Source organism: Vigna angularis, chromosome 3 (assembly GCF_016808095.1).
Source record: "Vigna angularis cultivar LongXiaoDou No.4 chromosome 3, ASM1680809v1, whole genome shotgun sequence".
NCBI classification, from domain to species: domain Eukaryota; kingdom Viridiplantae; phylum Streptophyta; class Magnoliopsida; order Fabales; family Fabaceae; genus Vigna; species Vigna angularis.
The window spans coordinates 16,931,959-16,950,411 of NC_068972.1; the positions used below are offsets into that span (position 1 = coordinate 16,931,959).

Sequence of the window (18,453 nt, forward strand, 5' to 3'; positions counted from 1 at the left end):
TTGAGGAGATTGCAATGATAAACCATGCAGAAGTAGGGTTGTATTTATACCTCATGAGAGTTTCATAAAACATGGAATTCAGTTTGGTTTTGTGGCTTTTCTGTGTTCCGCCATAAATGGAACTGAACTTTTACCTAAAAATGGTCCTTGCAATTCTATTCCTTCGACCAGTTCATGGCGAGGAGAAAATATAGTTCTTGAATGACGCAAATAGATCTGTAATTTTTCTGCTTCCGCTATTAGGATTCTCATCTCTTTACATGTTTTCGTCCTCTACTCTTCATTTCTTATTTCGTTTTTCAAATTAACCAGACAAAAACATAAATAAATAAAAGCTGATTTACGATTTTATATTTTAGAATACAATTATATTATTACATAATAAAATTATATATTCATAGAATTATATTATTATATTATAAAAAGATTTTACATGTTGATTACATTTCATAATCATTAATTAATTGTTTTTATCTTATTATAATTTAGATTTAATTGATTCAGAGTTTTCTATTTGTACTGTTTGTGATGATTAAGTTCTTGTATTTTGAAATAACTCAATTGGAAGACGTCAATAATTTTGATTTTGTTAATAATATAAATATCATATATATTATTTTATTTGATGTAATTACTATGATAATAGGTTTGCTAAGTTTTACGAAATATTTTTGTAATTATGATTTTTCAATAATTTAATGTAAATTTGTTATAATGACTACAATTTTTGAATTACCTTAAATGATAAAAATAATAATAAAATATATTTTTTCATTGTAAAAAATCTTCCTAATATTTTTTTAAAATATTTCTTGAGAAATTTAATTAATATCTATATATATAATAAAACTTATTATCATTCAAGTTTAAAACACATAATGCACAAATTGTACATCAAAACATCGAAATATTATTCCCAAGATTGATTGAAACTAATAACTTTACTTTTCCATTTTTTATATAGCATAAAATAAAGAAATAAAAATATGATAATAAAATTGTATATATTGTATAAAGGAGACACCACTTCTTTTCTAAGAAATTTATTCATTAAATTTCTTGTTCTAAAGATAAATTATTTCAGTTTTAAACTTGTAATTTATATATAAGCTTTAATAAATAAGAATTTGAATATAAAATCTAATCTTAACTAATGTGATTTATTTAGTAATAGTGCTCGTTTAAGTTACTTTAAACATGAGTATTGAAAATTAAAAAAAAAAACGTGAACCATAATATATAAGCTAAAAGGGTTTAAATATGACAAACCATGCATGAAAAATACTCATTGGACTATTTAAAATAGTGATCAAAAGATAGTTGATGAAAACTTGTATTTGCCAATTTTTCATAGGTTTGTAGTAATGAGAAGAGTCACCATCTTACTTATAAAGTTACTCGTATTTAGAATGATAATGTTATGTCATTCTTTTTGCAAAATATTCTAAGTTTATACAATATTCAAAATTTGGTTGTCATAGATTTACTTGATATTCCTAATTCGATATTGGATGACTGGTACGTATCCTTAGTTAGAAAGTGACTATTTTCTTTCATACTTCTCAAAATCACTTTAAGTGAAAGTTTGATCTGAAAGAATTTCATCTTCCTAGTAAGGCTCATATTCATTGGAAACTTGTTTACATGCCAAAATTCTTTCAAATAGGAAAATTCAACTTAAAGGAATTAATATGTACTCCATGTGTTCTTTGTGCAAGTATCAAGAGGAAAGCATTTTGCATCTCTTTTTTATTGCCATATTTCTTTTAAAATTTGGTCATGGCTTAAACAAATTTTTCTAGATTAAGTTTTTCTCTCTTCTAATTAGAGATGACAACGGGTCGGGTCGGACACGGATAGTGCCTACCCGCAATCCGATCCGACAAAAAAAAATTCACCCGCTACCCGCACGGATACCCGCTTAAAAAATATCCGCGGGTATTTTAAAACCCGCGGATACCCGCAAATATTTTAAAAAAATATATTTTAATAAATTATTAAAATAATTTAAATAGAATTACAAAATATATATAAAATATAATATAAATTAAATTAAATATAAATTTAAATTCAATTTTAATTAAATTTAATCTTGTAAAATATAAATTAATGTTAATTTTAATTAAATTTAACTTAATAAAATATAAATTAAATTTTTATTTTTATTTTTTGCGGGTAGCGGGTATCTGCGGGTACAGATAGTATAATACCCGCACCCAACTTGTTTATAAGCGGGTATTAAAATATTTGCTGTAACATCCCAAAAATTCACCCTTAAAAATTCAAAAATTTAAAATAAGGTAATAATACATTTACGGTAACACACCGTAATCTCATACTTAAATCTATACATAAGTTTTAAACTGAGATTTAACTGCAAAGACAACATTAAATCCTTCTAATTCGTTCTTCCATCTCTTCCTTCATTTGCACAAGATCACGCGACAATCCTTCATCTGCTCCCGTATAACAATTACGTTATACGATCATCGCAAATATAAGATTTTTCCGATACATGCACAAATAAGTAAGGGTGAGCTGACATGCAACACAACAATTATAAAACATGCATAAATGCTTTGATATAAATATCATATAAAATTTATGTCAGACATTCTCGTATACCATCATATCACAATTCCTACTAGATACTCATCCGGATGATACGTTGATGAGCGGTCACGGGAGGTTATGCACTTGTGATGACTTTTACTTTTTCTTACAAATACACTTCCAAAATACTTCATACCATTCACAAGGTTAGTCCCCTCACTATGTCCAAAACCGGCACATAGACCAGGACCTCCTGCTCCTCTCACCACATCATTCATCCTTCTCTACATGAGACTGGATGATTATTAGAGTATCAGGATAACCTCCAACTACGGGACCCTCAACATCAACATAAACACTAATACCATAACCTTTCAGAATCCCTCCATGAGATTCATACCATACTCATATTTCTCAACTCACATTATACCAATACAAAACCTCCCCAAAATACATATATTATGATCAGATGCATAATTTCCTGTTAATATCATAAAATACATTCATCACAATAATTTTATCATATCTAATGCATTCACATACTTCCACGTAATTCATGTCATAATATGCATAGTACACTTAATTCAACACCAACACAACAATAACTGAAATTTGGAACCAAACACTAAAAACTCTGACCGAACGTTAAAGACCGAACGCTATTGACCGAACGCTATCTTCCGAACGTTATTCCCTGAATACTATTTGGTTGGATCTTATTTGAACGAACGCTAGGGAAACATGTACTATTGAGCCAAACACTAAAAAATCTGGACCCTATATTGACCGAACACTCTTAGAACGCACATGTATCAAACACTAGGCCGAACGCTCAAAGCCGAACGCCAGATCGATCCCTAGTTGAACGAACGTTCGAAGTTCAAACCTCACCGAACACTGCCTATAATGAACACTATAAGGACGAACGCAAATCTTGAAATTCATTTAACCTAACTCCATAAGAACGAACGTTAAGCTTGAAACCCATTTAACCTAACACCAAAAGGACGAACGTCACAAACGATTTAGACGAACGTTACTGGACGAACGCCAAACAAAAGGCCGAACACGAACGCCAACAAAACCCTTATAAGACCGAATGCTCAAAAATCCAAACTTAAGGTTTATCAAATTAAGACCGAACGCTCAACAATTCTACCCGAGGATACTAAGTTAAGAACGAACGCCCACACTCACTAATATCCAAGAACGAACGCTACTAATATCATCCCCTAAAACCGAACGCTCTCCAGAAAAGGACGAACGCTAAATGCTTAAGCATGACTAAGACCGAACGCTACTACCAAGAACGAACGTATTTTCTGAACATCATTTGACTGGATACTCTATAGGTCGAACACTGAATACAATTCCATATTGACCGAACGCTAATAATCTAAACCTCAGAACACCTGATCCAGATCGAACGCTATAAATCACTAATACACTAAGGCCGAGCGTACCCTAATACATCAAAACCGAACGTCCAAGATTCAAACCTAAGAATACCAGCTTAAGGATGAACGCTCACTAACACAATTAAACCAAGGTCGAAAGTTACACTCAAAATGAAGGACGAATGCTAACGCTCGCCTAATACGAAATCGAACGTTCAAAATAACAATTATGGACGAACGCTCAATATAACATTTAAGGACGAACGCCCAATATAACACTTATGGACGAACGCTGACTATAACACTTATGGACGAACGCTCGCTATAACACTTAAGGACGAACGCTCAGAGTCCATTATACATTCAGACGAACGCTCAAAATCCATTATACATTCAGACGAACGCTCAAAATCCATTATACACTTAGACAAACGCTCGAAATCCGTTATATACTTAGACGAACGCTCTAAATTACTATTAGAGACTACCTAACTAAAACCAAACGCTACAATTATCAAGAACGAAAGTTACACTCATATGGAAGGACGAACGTAAACACTCGTCATACTGAAGACCGAACGCTCAGCATGATTTGGCTGACCATGGGTCGAGCCATTTTGACGAACGTCCCAATTTGGCCGATTAGGACGAACGCTCAGAACAAATACTGAGCGGTCAGAATTTGACCGACCCTTAAGTGGTCGAATCCCGTTTTGGACGAGCGCACGTTTCTGCAGAATTCTGCAGAATCGCGTGAGGTTTTCCAGAACCCAGAAAACTCCATTTTTTAACCCCAAAATTTCTAGATTTCCTTCCAACCCAAAGCATACAAGGTTTCATACATAAATCACTTCCCATTGATCAATTATAACAATTCAAACTCACCCAAGTCAATTCCAAACAGCACAACACAGTTTCAAAACAACCAACCATGCATAATTCAATCCATACACCTAACACATAATACATCTGAAGAAGGTAATCCAGCTCCCCTTACCTGGTTTTCTCCAAGCACAACCATCCTACAACCAAGAACTGCCCCGATCGGAACGACGAAAACGTTCGGTTGAAAAGAAGCCCTCTACTCCGTGGAGGCCATGGTAGCATCAGAATTGAATTCCTATGGTTCCAGGTGCTGGAAATCTAGAGAGAAGCGAGAGAATTTTGGAGATGAAGTTTTAGGAAGAGAAAGAATGAGTTCCTCCTCTGTGAACTCTCCCTTCCCCGTACCCCAAAAATGAGACCATCCCCCCCTTTCTCCCATCTCATAATTGCCTCCAATCATGCACTCCAATTATTGCATTCAAATAATGCAAGTGGTGGGTGACCACCATGTCCCCACCATGCCCTCCACTACTCTAAGAAAACGGGTCTTACATTTACTACTCGCAGGTTGTGGGTAGCCGCGAGTATTAACTATCCGTCGCAGATTTTATCCACAGATATCTACGGGCGCGGATTTTTTTTCCACTCCTAATGATATTTTGTAGTTTCTGAAAGTTGAATGTAGTCTCCTAGCAAAAAAAATATTCGTCCAACAACACTAATTACTTATGTTCTTTGGATGAAGTGGAGATTGTGAAGTCATACTATGTTTCAATAGAGTTTAAATTTAGATTTGGCCATAATGTCACATTAAACTATCAAGTCATATGCATTAAAGCCTTATTATGCTAGTTCTTTGTTATTCATATGCAAAGATCTTGAAGCGTTATGGTGGTTTCGTTGTGAGACAAAGCATAAAGGTTGTAAAAAAAAAGAGAAAAGAGTTTTTGGTGTGAAGAAAAAAAGAGGTAAATTATTTTTTACAATATTATGAGTATAATAGTATATATGCTACAAAAAGGTCTCTCTAATTAATAAAAGATATGTAAATTTACATAAAAATAAAATAAATGTTGGTCAGAATTCTTTGCAATTGCAATGACTGAGTTATTATGAACCCATATGACAATAGGTCATCATGTGGTTGCTCCACATTATAAAAAACCTTTCTAAGTCAAATAACTTGATTTGCAACTGTTGCAGCTAATATATACTCAAGCAAACCATTTAAGAAAATATATTTTATTATTCTTTTAATTTTTATATTAATTAATTGACTCATATAAATTTTATTGATAAAAAATATTTATCTCAACTTTTCTTTTTTTTATAATATAAAATTTTTTACCTCTATTTATTATTCTTCTAATTTCTGTGTTAATTAATTCATTTAAATTTTATTGATAAAAATAATTATAATTATAAAAAAATATTTATCTCAAATTTTCTTTCTTTTTATAATATAAGATTTTTATATTATTAGTTATTGATATTTTGTTATTCTTTTAATTTTTGTATTAATTAGTTAATTAATTTATTTAAATTTTATTAATAAATAGGAAAATTATTTCAATTTTTTTTATAATATAAGATTTTTATTACTATTAATTATTGATTTTTAATTATTCTTCAAATTTTTGTGTTAGTTAATTAATTCGTTTATTTAAATTTTATTGATAAAAATAATTTTAACTATAGGAAAACATTTCTAATTTTCTTTCTTTTATAATATAATATTTTTATTACTATTTATTAATTATTCATTTAATTTTTGTGTTATTTAGTTAATTAAATCATTCAATGATAAAAAAAGTTTAATTATAGGAAAACATTTATACCAAATTTTTTTTATAATATAAGATTTTTATCATTACTAGTTATTGATATTTTATTAATCTTTTAATTTTTATGTTAATTAATTAATTTAAATTTCATTGATAAAAATAATTTTAATTATAAGAAAAAAATTATTCCAATTTTTCTTTCTTTTATAATATAAGATTTTTATCATTATTAATCATTTTTCTAATTTTTGTTTCAATTAATTAATTCATTAATTTAAATATATCATTTTTAATACATACTTATTTTTATTTTTATCTCTCTTCTTATTTACGTTGTAATAAAACCTACTTACGATAAGACCTTTATTAGTTTTAAATGATGTCATAGAAATCCTAATATATAATTAGTTTAAGGAAAATATAATTAGATTAAGGAAAATGTTTTTTTTAACAACATTTTTTTTATAACTTTTTTATAACTATTTAACTAGCTGTAAAATATATAAACTAATTTTTAAATATACAAAATAATAAAACAGTAACATTTAAACTATTATAATAAAAGTTGTTAAAATACGAGGTCCGACCTAAGAAAACCTTAACTACCTCTCCTTCTCCGACAAACCATTTACTTTGCTACTACTTCCCTTTCGCGAGGTGTCGTTGCTCACACGAAGCCTGCAGCCATGTTGAAACGCTTAAACCAAAACCTCCACGCTTGCGGTCACGCCTTCCTCGCTCAAATGAAGCCGTCTTCGGCAACGTTGGCCGCTACGAAAGTCCCTCCGGCGCCGCCGCTAAGGCCCATTTTGCCTCTACTTCCACACTGCGACCGTCTTCACGGATCTCATCTCCTCCAACGCTGCATCTCGCTTCCGCAATGAGACCGGAAGCACCGTCAGCTGGCCATGTCATCGCCGCCTTCATCCCTATGTGAGGGTTTGTTCCCCAGTTGGTTTCTCCTCTGGCCACGTCGCCGCTCCGTTCTCTGTTCGAAACTCAGCGTGGGGAAGATGAACGAATGTATGGTGATAGTTGAGGGGATGGATCTGTGTGGTTCAAAATAGCTCCTTAAATAATGAATCAATGAAAACAGAAAAAGTAAAGCGTACTAAAAAACTCACTAAGGTAGGAAGAAAAAGATAGACGCTGAATAAATCGACAAGCCTATCATGCCCTTCATCGGTATATATACATACACAATATACAATGAATGGTAGCTTATTACTTAGTACTATATACTGAGATGCAGTCTTTGAATGTGAAAGGATGATCCAAGGAATTTCTATAGTGTGGTTACCATACAGTGTCCTTTGATCACGTATAACTCGATCCTTTGATGAGACGATAAAGCTTTTGTTATTTGACATCTCTGAATAACTATAAAATTAATAAATCTTAGAATGAAATGAAAAGAAAGAGAAAGAGGAAGAATAAATATATGGGTTGCATATATCATTAACTTGTGATACACTTATGATGAGACTTTACAAAGTAAAAATTTCAAATATTATCTGTACAGTTATCTCATGTTTAAAAACAAGGTGTTATGGAAGCAGAAGTGCAGCAACTGTGGTGAAAAGGAAGCTAACAATTTCTATATAACTAGACGACGGATTAACCTGCAAAAAAATTAGACAAACAAAAACTTCTTTCCCAGATTAGGGTGGCATTGAGAACTAACAACCAATTCAAGATTTGAGGAATCCAACGGCGTAAGGAACCCCAGTAGCCTTCAACCAATCGTCAGCATTCCCAGTAGTTCCACCTTTCAGGAATTGGCCAACAGTGAATTTTTCAGCATCGGTCTTAGTAATAATTCCTTGGTAACCCTTCCACTTTATCCTTCCTTGAACGTTGGAACCAGGTCCGCTGTTAGCGTACTCAGCATAGTACAAGGTGTCAAGAAACATGGTCCCATCCCAAGGACACCACCCCTCCGCATTAATAACGTCACCTATGTTGCTTTCCATCACAACAGTTCTTGCATATTGCTTCCACGGCCTTCCCAAGTACGATTTAACGGTCAACCTCGTAGGGTACAGAGCCTTCTCTGGCACTATCTCGCAGTTCTGGATCACGATCCCTGTCGCCATGTTCTTCATCTTCGTTCCGTCCGCGGTCACTGTGTTGAACTGGTTAGATAGTGGCAACCTCGCGATGATTCTCGAGTTCTGGATCACAGTCGCAGATGCTCCGAAGATGAAGTCGATTGTTCCAGAGATTTCACAGTTCCGGTAGAATTGCCGGTTGGCGTGAACGTACAGTGTGTCTTGGTAACCGTGAAATGCGCAGTCGAACATTGCTGACATGTCTCCCTGGTTTCTGAATGCCACTGCCTGGTGCTTAGCGGCACCCGCGGTATTCTCGAATGTCATTGACTTGGCGATGAATCCTGGTGCAGTGTTGGCTGTGTATACGAAGAAAAATAAGAGTTCATAGAGAAGAAGATCTAAAGATTCATAGAAAAAAAGAAAATAAAAAGAAGGAATTGAGAGGAGGGTAGATACCGAAGGTAGCAGTTTGCATTGTCTTGACGCCATCTACAAAGTTCTTGTGACCGGTAATAATGGTCTTTGCAGGGCCATCACCATAAATGAGAATATTGGATGACTTCTTAGGAATGAGGATGTACTCATCATAGATCCCAGCCTTAACGTAAATAACAAATCTGCCCGTGTTGCCATTAGGGTAGGAATCAATAGCTTCCTTAACGGTTTTGAATTTTCCACTGCCATCCTTCGCAACCACTGCGTTGGGTGCCCCAGCTGTGCCTTTATCCACGGCAGCAAGGAGCTTCCGATCTGCACCAGAGAACCACGTAGGTAACCCTTCATCGTCCAACTCTAGAAGACGCCGAGAAGCAGGTCTCAAATTCAACTTCAAGTCAAATTTCTCAAGGATATTGGACAAGTTTGTCACAATGTCAAGGACTATGCCCGTCATCTTTCCCATTTCGTCCAAACTATCTGTGTTTAATTTTTCCTTAATTTCTTTCTCACCGTTTGTGCCGTTGTTTAACCCGTCCATGCACGTATCCTGGTACGAGATTATAGAACTCAACCAGTTCCTGAAGTCTGGGGTTTGGTCATACATGGCTTGAATGTTCTGGTCGCGGACCAAGTTAACCGAGGACTCGATGCTATCCAACGCGAATTGGATCAAGTCTTTACAATCATCAAGGGCCATTTTTATGCCGGGATCCTTGTCTCCATGCTCCACTTTCAGCCTATCACTCATGTTCAAAGCTTGGATCACTCTCTGCATCGTTGCTTCCACTCCTGCTGCTATGTAAACCTTTGGGTCTGAGGTGTTACCTTTCACAGTGCTCATAGTTTCGTGACAAAGCTTAGGGTCTTCGGTGCCTTCGCACATTACCTTCACGTTCTTTTGTTGAGCAGCTACTTTAGGATCAGATGATGAGTCACTTTTGTTAACCACGACCACAACACCGATGGCAACACCCACCACGAGAATCAGGGAAACACTAGAGATAAGCACCTTTCCATTCGCCATTTTTCTTTTTCTTTTTTCTTGATCAGATTTTTTTTTTCTCTTACCAATTAATGATACCTAAGCAACCTTGGCAAGATGCTCCTCCCCTTATTTTCGTTTCTTCTTCTGGGAGGATATGATTTATTGATTAGTATTATCGGCTTCGTGAATCACATAATGTTCATTCAAGGGCTTTATATACGCACTTTAACTTTTCTTAGTTCTATCTTGGAATAGATGAGAAGCCCAACCTTGCATGAACGATTGTCCAGAATTGACGTTGCCTTTCAGAATTTTAGGAGGGATTAATCATGCCACTGTTATTTCTTCCACAACGGCTTATTGCTATGGTGAAAATAATCATCCAAAAATACGTGAGGGCATTATTATCTGAGTAAGATTCTGCGTTGAATTGATGGCAGATAATGTTTGCATGGGTCTGGATTTTTTTTGTCCGTACATACATTGAAGCATTCCTTTGTTTTTGCAGAACCGTAGGATTATTGGTGATGGATTTGAAGGACTTATTACCATTAATTGAGATTATAAGGCTTTTATGCATTATGAGAGTCTTAATTATATAAATACGGACATACTTCTATGTGTATAAATTTGATTTCAAAAGCTTCAAATTTCATCTGATTATATAACACTACAAAAATGTATAATTTTACCAGGGAAATTTTTTAGACTAAATATCACGTGAAATTTTTAAGAGATTACATAAAAATTTAATCTAATATAGTCATATTGATTTACATAGATCCAAACTTTAATTTGTTTGATTGAAAACTTCCCCTACGTGTAATTTTGAATTTCCGAATTTATAGTGTTATTCGACTTTCCAAATTATCGTTACCCAGGTACATTTCAAAATTTGGTTCTGTATGATACTACTCTCTGCATATTCAAACTGATGAAAGTGGATCAGTGCATTGTTATGATGAAGTAAAGGTTGCACAGGTTCCATATGTGTGCAGCTGCAATATAGAATGATAAATGCTTATTCGCCGAAGAATCTTGGAGGTGAAATTGTTGTTTTTGAACGTTGGTTGGGCTATTACTTCCAAATAACTTAAGTCGAGTTTTGAGTATAATTAGAGGAAAGATTTAGCTGTAAAAAAAATTCTGAAGCTTAAATCAGTAAAAGAGTAAAAATATGTGTTAAAATAATAATAAATTATATATATGAATATCAGAGTTAATATGAGTACGAGAGTTTAATTGAGTATTTTCTGAATATCATGTACTATATATAGGATTATTAAGCTGTTGAATATAGACTTAACATGTAACTAAAGATAGTATATGTATGCAGACTTAGAGATTCTGGGCATGCTCAAGATCCATTTTGATCCAAGTTGGATATCCCATAAGTCTTTTTGGACCCTAAATTTGGGCCGGATATACTTTTTTTTATTTTATGTATGAAAAGGAGATGAACATAAGTTATTTTCTTAATGAAAAACTTGGATAAAGATCGGTTCAAAATGTACATAAAAGTAAAAATAGATAAACTAGTAGTTTACAATCTCAGAGATCTCATCTTTTAAATTCATGATCTTGTAATCTTGAAAAGTAGGTTTTGAGTTTCCCGATTTACCTTTTATCACTCTTTAAGGCAAGTAACTGCTTATTGCAGAACAACATTATTTAAAAACTTAAATGGACTTAACTTTTATAGATCACTTTTTTTATTATATTTTTAATACAGCGTCATCACATTCATTCTCTCCAATATAACACCTTTCTTTGAATGTTTGAACTGATCCTACTACAACACTTATTCACTCACTAAAAGTCTTTATTTTATTTTATTTTTTAATTATAAGCAACCGGTGCTTAAAGAATGAACAAGCTAACGGTTGTACTTGCCGAATATTCTTACCTATAAGAAAAAAAATGAGAAATTTATAGGAAACCAAAAAATATAATAGCCCCCAGACACGATGTGCTTTATAAATAGGCTCTTTTCTATTATTATGTTATGGGAAAAAATATTTTTCAATTTTACGATAATTAATCTCATCTAAAAAGAATTGATTAACTAGCTATCTTTAACCATAATCCTGACTGATTATTATTTTCCATTTCAATCGATTATGATCTAATCACCAAACAGAACAGAGAAGGAGAGAGCGTCCTCACTGTATAACCCGTGCAAAAAATTTACTTAGTTATACACTATTAACCATAGGTAATCATCATTAACTTTATGGGTGAAATTATTGAAGCCATGATGAAAATGAACTCATTAGAAAAAAATACTTTAAATATGCAAATTAAATCGCAAACTATGTTAACATAACCATGCACATCATATATATTAAATCACAACTCAATTTAAAGACAGATCCACTTTAGAGAAAAATTATATGATCCTAAAATTCTATGCATTGCAATTTTTTTTAACACAATACCATTCGAGCAAAATCATCCCCTGATCACCAGAAGACATTAGATAAGAGAAGAAAATAACATACGTGATTAAAAACTACATCACAAATGAAACAACAGCCACAACATGGAACCGTGAAACAATACTTTCCCTTTTTCTCCTAGAGTTCTGAAATTTGAATTATGAATAATTTATACAGCTCTCAATTTAACACATCTTAATAAAATATTAAAATAATCAATCATATAGCAGTACATTGACTTGCTCTTAGCTTTGAGTATACTAAATTTAGTTTTGTAGTTTTCCAAACTCTTTATCGTAAAGATGGCAATAATCCAGAAGTAAAGGATGGAAAGGGGAAAAAATAGAGAGAACCAATACATTTTTTTAACTTGTAAAACAAATACATTAAAATGAATAGCAAAGAACCTCATGGATTATGAACAAAATGAATGTAGTGTAAACAATTGGATATAAAGTCATGCTGGAGCAATTTGCCACCATCTTCTGAAGCACCTTATATATTTTTCATGCAAACTGGTGCACATACTCACAAATATAGAGACAAAGAGAAACAGAGAATTAATTTGGTGTTTCACCGGCAGGTCCAGGTCGAGTAGCCAGCAAAGGTTGAAGAGCTTTGACTACAATGCTCATGTTTGGTCTGAAATCAGCTTCATATTGCACACAAAGTGCAGCAACAGCAGCCATCTGTAATTAACCAAGTATCATGTTGTTATCCATGAATATTGTTCTTAAATTGATCTTTTATCGTTAAGGACAGTTGTCCTGGGTATCTTTAGTTACTATTAAGATTCTCAGCAAAAAAAAAATGGGTATGTTTCCTATATTAAAAATTTGTATATTTTCCTCTGGCATAATTAATACTGTCTTCCAATTGCTCAATTAATTAATACATCCAACAAATTTCCACCTGAAGGGACTGATAGAACATTTTAGATTCAAAGTTTGGTCTTATGCAAATTTAGTATTTACTACCTAAACAAAATATAGAATTCTAATCCTACCTCTAGTGAGCTGCTTTGCATAGTTTTCCAATTCATATGCATACAATTTCAAATAATATATAAGCAATAGAATATTTTCCAGTACATTTAATACAACGTTAGCAAGAAAATGGAAAAATAAAGTAAATTGTGAAGAACGGTATACGAAATGACAGTAAGCACCTTAGCAACAGCTTTGGGTGGGTATTCTCCTCCTAGTCTTGTATCAACACACTGCCTGACTTTATCCTCACTGAGTTTTGGTGTAGCCTGAAACAACATATATCCATTGCTGTCATCAGTGTCATTAAGCTAGAATTTTAGTGTCAACAATAGACAGTGATAAAAAGGCTTAGGTTTTCCTCCTTTTGATTGGAGTGTGTTAGAGGAGGAGTAAAGATAAGATATAGGATGAATTAGTACCCAAGTAACCAGACTCTGCTGTCCGCGTGGTAGTGTATGATCTACAGGTTTCCTTCCAGTCAGAAGTTCCAAAAGAACAACCCCAAAACTGTATACATCACTCTTAGCATTCAATTGTCCAGTCATTGCATATCTGCATCCACAAGATTAGACAGATAGTAATTCAGCATTCTATCTGAGGCCAGGGTAGTGTGCCAGATACAATAAAAAGTTTGTTTCTCCAAATTGATACTATGATAAAGAGACAAAATTTATATAAATGGTAATTCTGTTTAGTGAATTTAGTCAACTGTTACAGAAGGGAAATTGATGAGTTTGTAATCATGTCTTACTCTGGAGCATGATAACCAAAGGTAATTCAGCATCCACAAGATTAGACAGATAGTAATTCGGCATTCTATCTGAGGCCAGGGTAGTGTGCCAGATACAATAAAAAGTTTGTTTCTCCAAATTGATACTATGATAGAGAGACAAAATTTATATGAATGGTAATTCTGTTTAGTGAATTTAGTCAACTGTTACAGAAGGGAAATTGGTTTGTAATCATGTCTTACTCTGGAGCATGATAACCAAAGGTTCCAAGGACACGAGTAGAATGAAGACGTGCAGCCATGTCGGGAGCTTGATTTGATAAATCAAAATCTGCAATTTTAGCAACATCATCATCAAAGATTAGCACATTGCTTGACTTGATGTCCCGGTGGATAATGTGGGGATCAGCCTTCTCGTGCAAGTATTCAAGTCCTCTTGCAGCCCCTACTGCAATCTTTACTCTTTGTGCCCATGACAAAACTGGACCAGGCTGTGCTCCTTTAACACCTTTTCTGCCTGCATGTACAATGACAATTGTGAGAACATTTATGTATAAAAAGATACAGACTTGACTAATATATCGCTCAAATGCTGAGATTGCCAGTGAAGGTAACAAAACGAAAAGAAAATAATGTCAAAATCCGTAATCTCATCAGTTCTTCTATTAAAAAGAAAAAAAAATTCAATTAGCCGTTTGTAGATGTCAGTAGTTTAAAAATTTGACCAAAGAAAAATTATTTACCATGCAAAATATCATGAAGAGATCCATTAGATGCAAACTCATAAGCAAGAATACGGGAGCTTCCATCAATGCAATATCCAAGCAACTGAACAAAATTTTCATGCTTCAGCCTTGATACCATTGAAACCTAAAATATTACAAATAAGAGGGTTTATGGAAATTGAACAACTTAATGATCAGACAAAAAATTATTAAACCAAGATCGTCATATACATACGTACCTGGGCTAAAAATTCCTCATCAGGCTGTTTACTGGCATCCAAGTTCTTGATTGCGGCTGCCTGCCCACTTTTAAGAACACCATAATATACTCTTCCATAGGATCCCTCTCCAATCAGAGCATCTTGACCAAAGTTATCTGTAACTTCTTTCAGTTCATCTGCTGGTATATTAGGAACTTCAATGGGCTGAGCTTTAACCGGCTGAGTGCCCTGCTTTGCAGTTTCAGAAGCATGATAATTTCCATCATTCCCTGCATATATTGAATTTATCAAAATAACTTTGTCAAATTCAATTTTCATGTAAAATAACATCAAACAAATTAAAACAATGAAGTATTCATAATGAAGCTTTTCAATCACATACACAATCCATCCAATTGACATGGAATTATCACTCGAAGATGCAAGAATGCCTAGAGTAGCAAACTATAAACATATCATCCCTGATACATTGCTCTAGCATTGTATGAACCAAATTACCTGCTGGATTTTTTACTACATAGGGTCCTCCACTTTCAGCAGACTTCTGGAGTTCATCCTCCTCGCAACAGCTGAAACAACTCATGATTCTTTCTCACTGAAATATTTATTAGCCCATTAAATCACACTAGATAACAGACAACTTTTAATTTTTAATATTGTATTTAAAAAAAAAAGGCATCGATGAAGAAGTTCATTCCTACAAAATAACACACATCCCAGCGACAATTGCAGTTTTCATCAATTCAAAAGAAAAGAAGGAAAGAGGTAGCGCTATTTGGTGTGGTTTCTGTCCATTTACAATGATTTGTACTTTGAAGTATTTCAGCATAGCTTCGTTTCATTTGCATGATATGGAAATTTGAATACACGCAATGCTTTCACTCATTTCATTCATATCAATTAAAACACGCAATATAACATTGTCTAACTCTTACAAATACCATCAAATAGAAAACCGAGATTATTATAGTCTAAATTATTTGCACAATTTCACCATCCTTCAACAACAAATGATGTGTAAGAACTTCGGAGACGTGAAATCAGCGTTTGCTTCCAGTCCACTATGATAAACTCAGAGTTTTAATTAGCAAAGTCTAAATCGATACAGAAGCTAAACGAAAACGGATCGAAAAAGTTTCCGCCAATCAGAGTAAAGTGCAACTAAAGTCCATGCCATCAGTCACAGATCAATGAAACCGAGAACAAGTTATAACGGCCGAAATCAACGTTTGAAGAAATATTAAAAATAACGTTCATCCACAAAAGAAGAACCAATCGGAAAACTGAAAACAGCACGGAGAAATCATCTCTGCGAAGTGACATTGAATAGTGTGATAGATCGATTACTACCTGAAACGAAATGATATGACAAAATGGCGGAATTGAGAGTGTAGAGGCGCGGAGAGCGACGGTACAAGGGGAGGATCTCGGTTCCGGCCAAAGAGAGGCGCAGGATAAGCAGGAAGGAGTGCGTAGGATAAAAGAGTGGGAGAAGTTCTTGACTCTCTTTGAATGGGAATTATGGTGGTTGCGTTGGTGTTACAGAGTTACAAGTGTATTATTAGATACAGGGTTTATTTGTTTTTATTATATATTCTCTAAAATACAACTAATTATAATGATTCATGAAGTATTTAAAAGCCACTAATTCAGCCTCTTTTTCTCTCCTTTTACGTGTTCCGCACCGACCCTGCTGGCCAGACTTGACTTCCGAGCTACAAACATTGCACATACACACCACTCCTCGCCGTGTTTCGGTTTACATTAAGAAAAAAAAAATCGATAACTTTTTAAATTTTCAAAATATGTTTATTACTTACTTTAATATTAAGTTAAAACAATAAATATTTTTTTTATCGTGAACAACTTTTCATAAAATCACGTTGTAAAAAAAACTTTCTAAGAAAATCATTTTTATCTTATCTATATATTAAAAAAACATGGGTTATAAAGTTAGAAAGACCCTTTCAATATGTATGCATAAGTTCTTCAATCATTTTCATAGTTGAATGAAAAAAAAAACTTTTATTTCGCAAGCTGTTTTCTCTAGTATAAATAGTTATGAGGAATTTCTTTTAAACAGAATGTAAATTAATTAAAACTTATCAAACATATCAAGATTTCATCAGAAAACTAACTAACTCTATTTACAAATTTACAATGATTATAAAGAAAAACTAAATATCAATATTTGTCAATCAATTTGCCAAAACTATTTGTACGTGTATAATTATTTATTACTATTATTATTATTATCATTTATAGCAATGTCCGTTTGTTCTTAAATTTTAATCGCTTAATTAATACCTTAAATTGAAACAAAAACAAAATAAAATAAATAAATGAATTTTTAAAAATAGACTAAAATTAAAATTGATGTACATATCTATATATAAAATAGTAAAACCTACAATAATAATCATAATAATAACTAAATTTTAACTTCAATAAAAACTAAAATAAAATACTATGTAAAAGGTCGGACGCAGTATTAATTACTGAGAATAACTATCACGCATTTAAAAGACCTTTAAGCATAAAATGCATTAAATAATCCTGTAATCGCTTAAGGTTCTAGAAAGTAAGTTTGGTACATAATCTTTTGAAGGTTATAAGTTATTTTAATCTATCCTTCCGAAACGTAATCATACTTTAGAAAAGTTACATCCACTAATTATTTGTCATACAATAACTGCTAACGCGTTTTTAACATGTTCAAACTCGCGTTACCAATAATTTATTATTCTTCGTCTTTATATATGTAAACCGAAAAGAGGAGTGTCAAAATGAAACTTTCACACATACAAATATTTTATATTTATTTAATATTTTTTTCTTTCTTAAAAAAATATAAAAATTCATTATCGTTATAAGTTAGCTCAGCCTAATTGACAATTAATAACATAAAATTAGAAATAGTGTGAGGTGGTGAACAGTGATTGAGCAAGTCAATGAAACAAAACCCTTCCTGAAAAAGAAACAAATTATAGGTTTATGTGCCCACTGACGCGCTTTTACTGTTTATGATACTTAAGTCAGCAATTTCCTCTCTTTTGGACAGAGTGTCAGACATTTTCCTTCTTTTGGACAAGAACGAATTTCTCCACACAAATTAATATGATCCAAAATCTTCAAACTTCTTATATAAGTTTTCAATCAAACTTTTATGATCGAAATTTACGGATTTCTTTTGCTTCGACCGGTATTTTTGGATAGATTTTCAATTTAAATACATTAAATTAATTTTAAAGATGAAAAAGAAAAAAAAATGTAACTTAAGTTCGTTTTTTGAAAAAATTAATGAGAATAGTTTG

At 33.0% G+C, this 18,453-nt stretch overlaps 2 protein-coding genes across 2 annotated transcripts; both read right to left on the reverse strand.

Moving 5' to 3' along the window:
- Window positions 1-8,126: 8,126 nt before the first annotated feature.
- LOC108324680 (pectinesterase) lies at window positions 8,127-10,265 on the reverse strand. Its single transcript, XM_017557618.2, has 2 exons — window positions 9,070-10,265; window positions 8,127-8,969 (listed from the first exon to the last, which is right to left on the reverse strand). Exons 1-2 carry the CDS (start codon window positions 10,073-10,075, stop codon window positions 8,251-8,253), a joined length of 1,725 nt encoding a protein of 574 aa, XP_017413107.1. The 5' UTR covers window positions 10,076-10,265; the 3' UTR covers window positions 8,127-8,250.
- A 2,552-nt stretch (window positions 10,266-12,817) lies between these two features.
- LOC108326475 (pto-interacting protein 1) lies at window positions 12,818-16,741 on the reverse strand. Its single transcript, XM_017560001.2, has 8 exons — window positions 16,490-16,741; window positions 15,638-15,734; window positions 15,158-15,408; window positions 14,937-15,063; window positions 14,437-14,710; window positions 13,883-14,015; window positions 13,643-13,729; window positions 12,818-13,163 (listed from the first exon to the last, which is right to left on the reverse strand). The coding sequence occupies exons 2-8, from the start codon at window positions 15,720-15,722 to the stop codon at window positions 13,035-13,037; spliced, it is 1,086 nt and encodes a 361-aa protein (XP_017415490.1). The 5' UTR covers window positions 15,723-15,734; window positions 16,490-16,741; the 3' UTR covers window positions 12,818-13,034.
- Window positions 16,742-18,453: the final 1,712 nt, after the last annotated feature.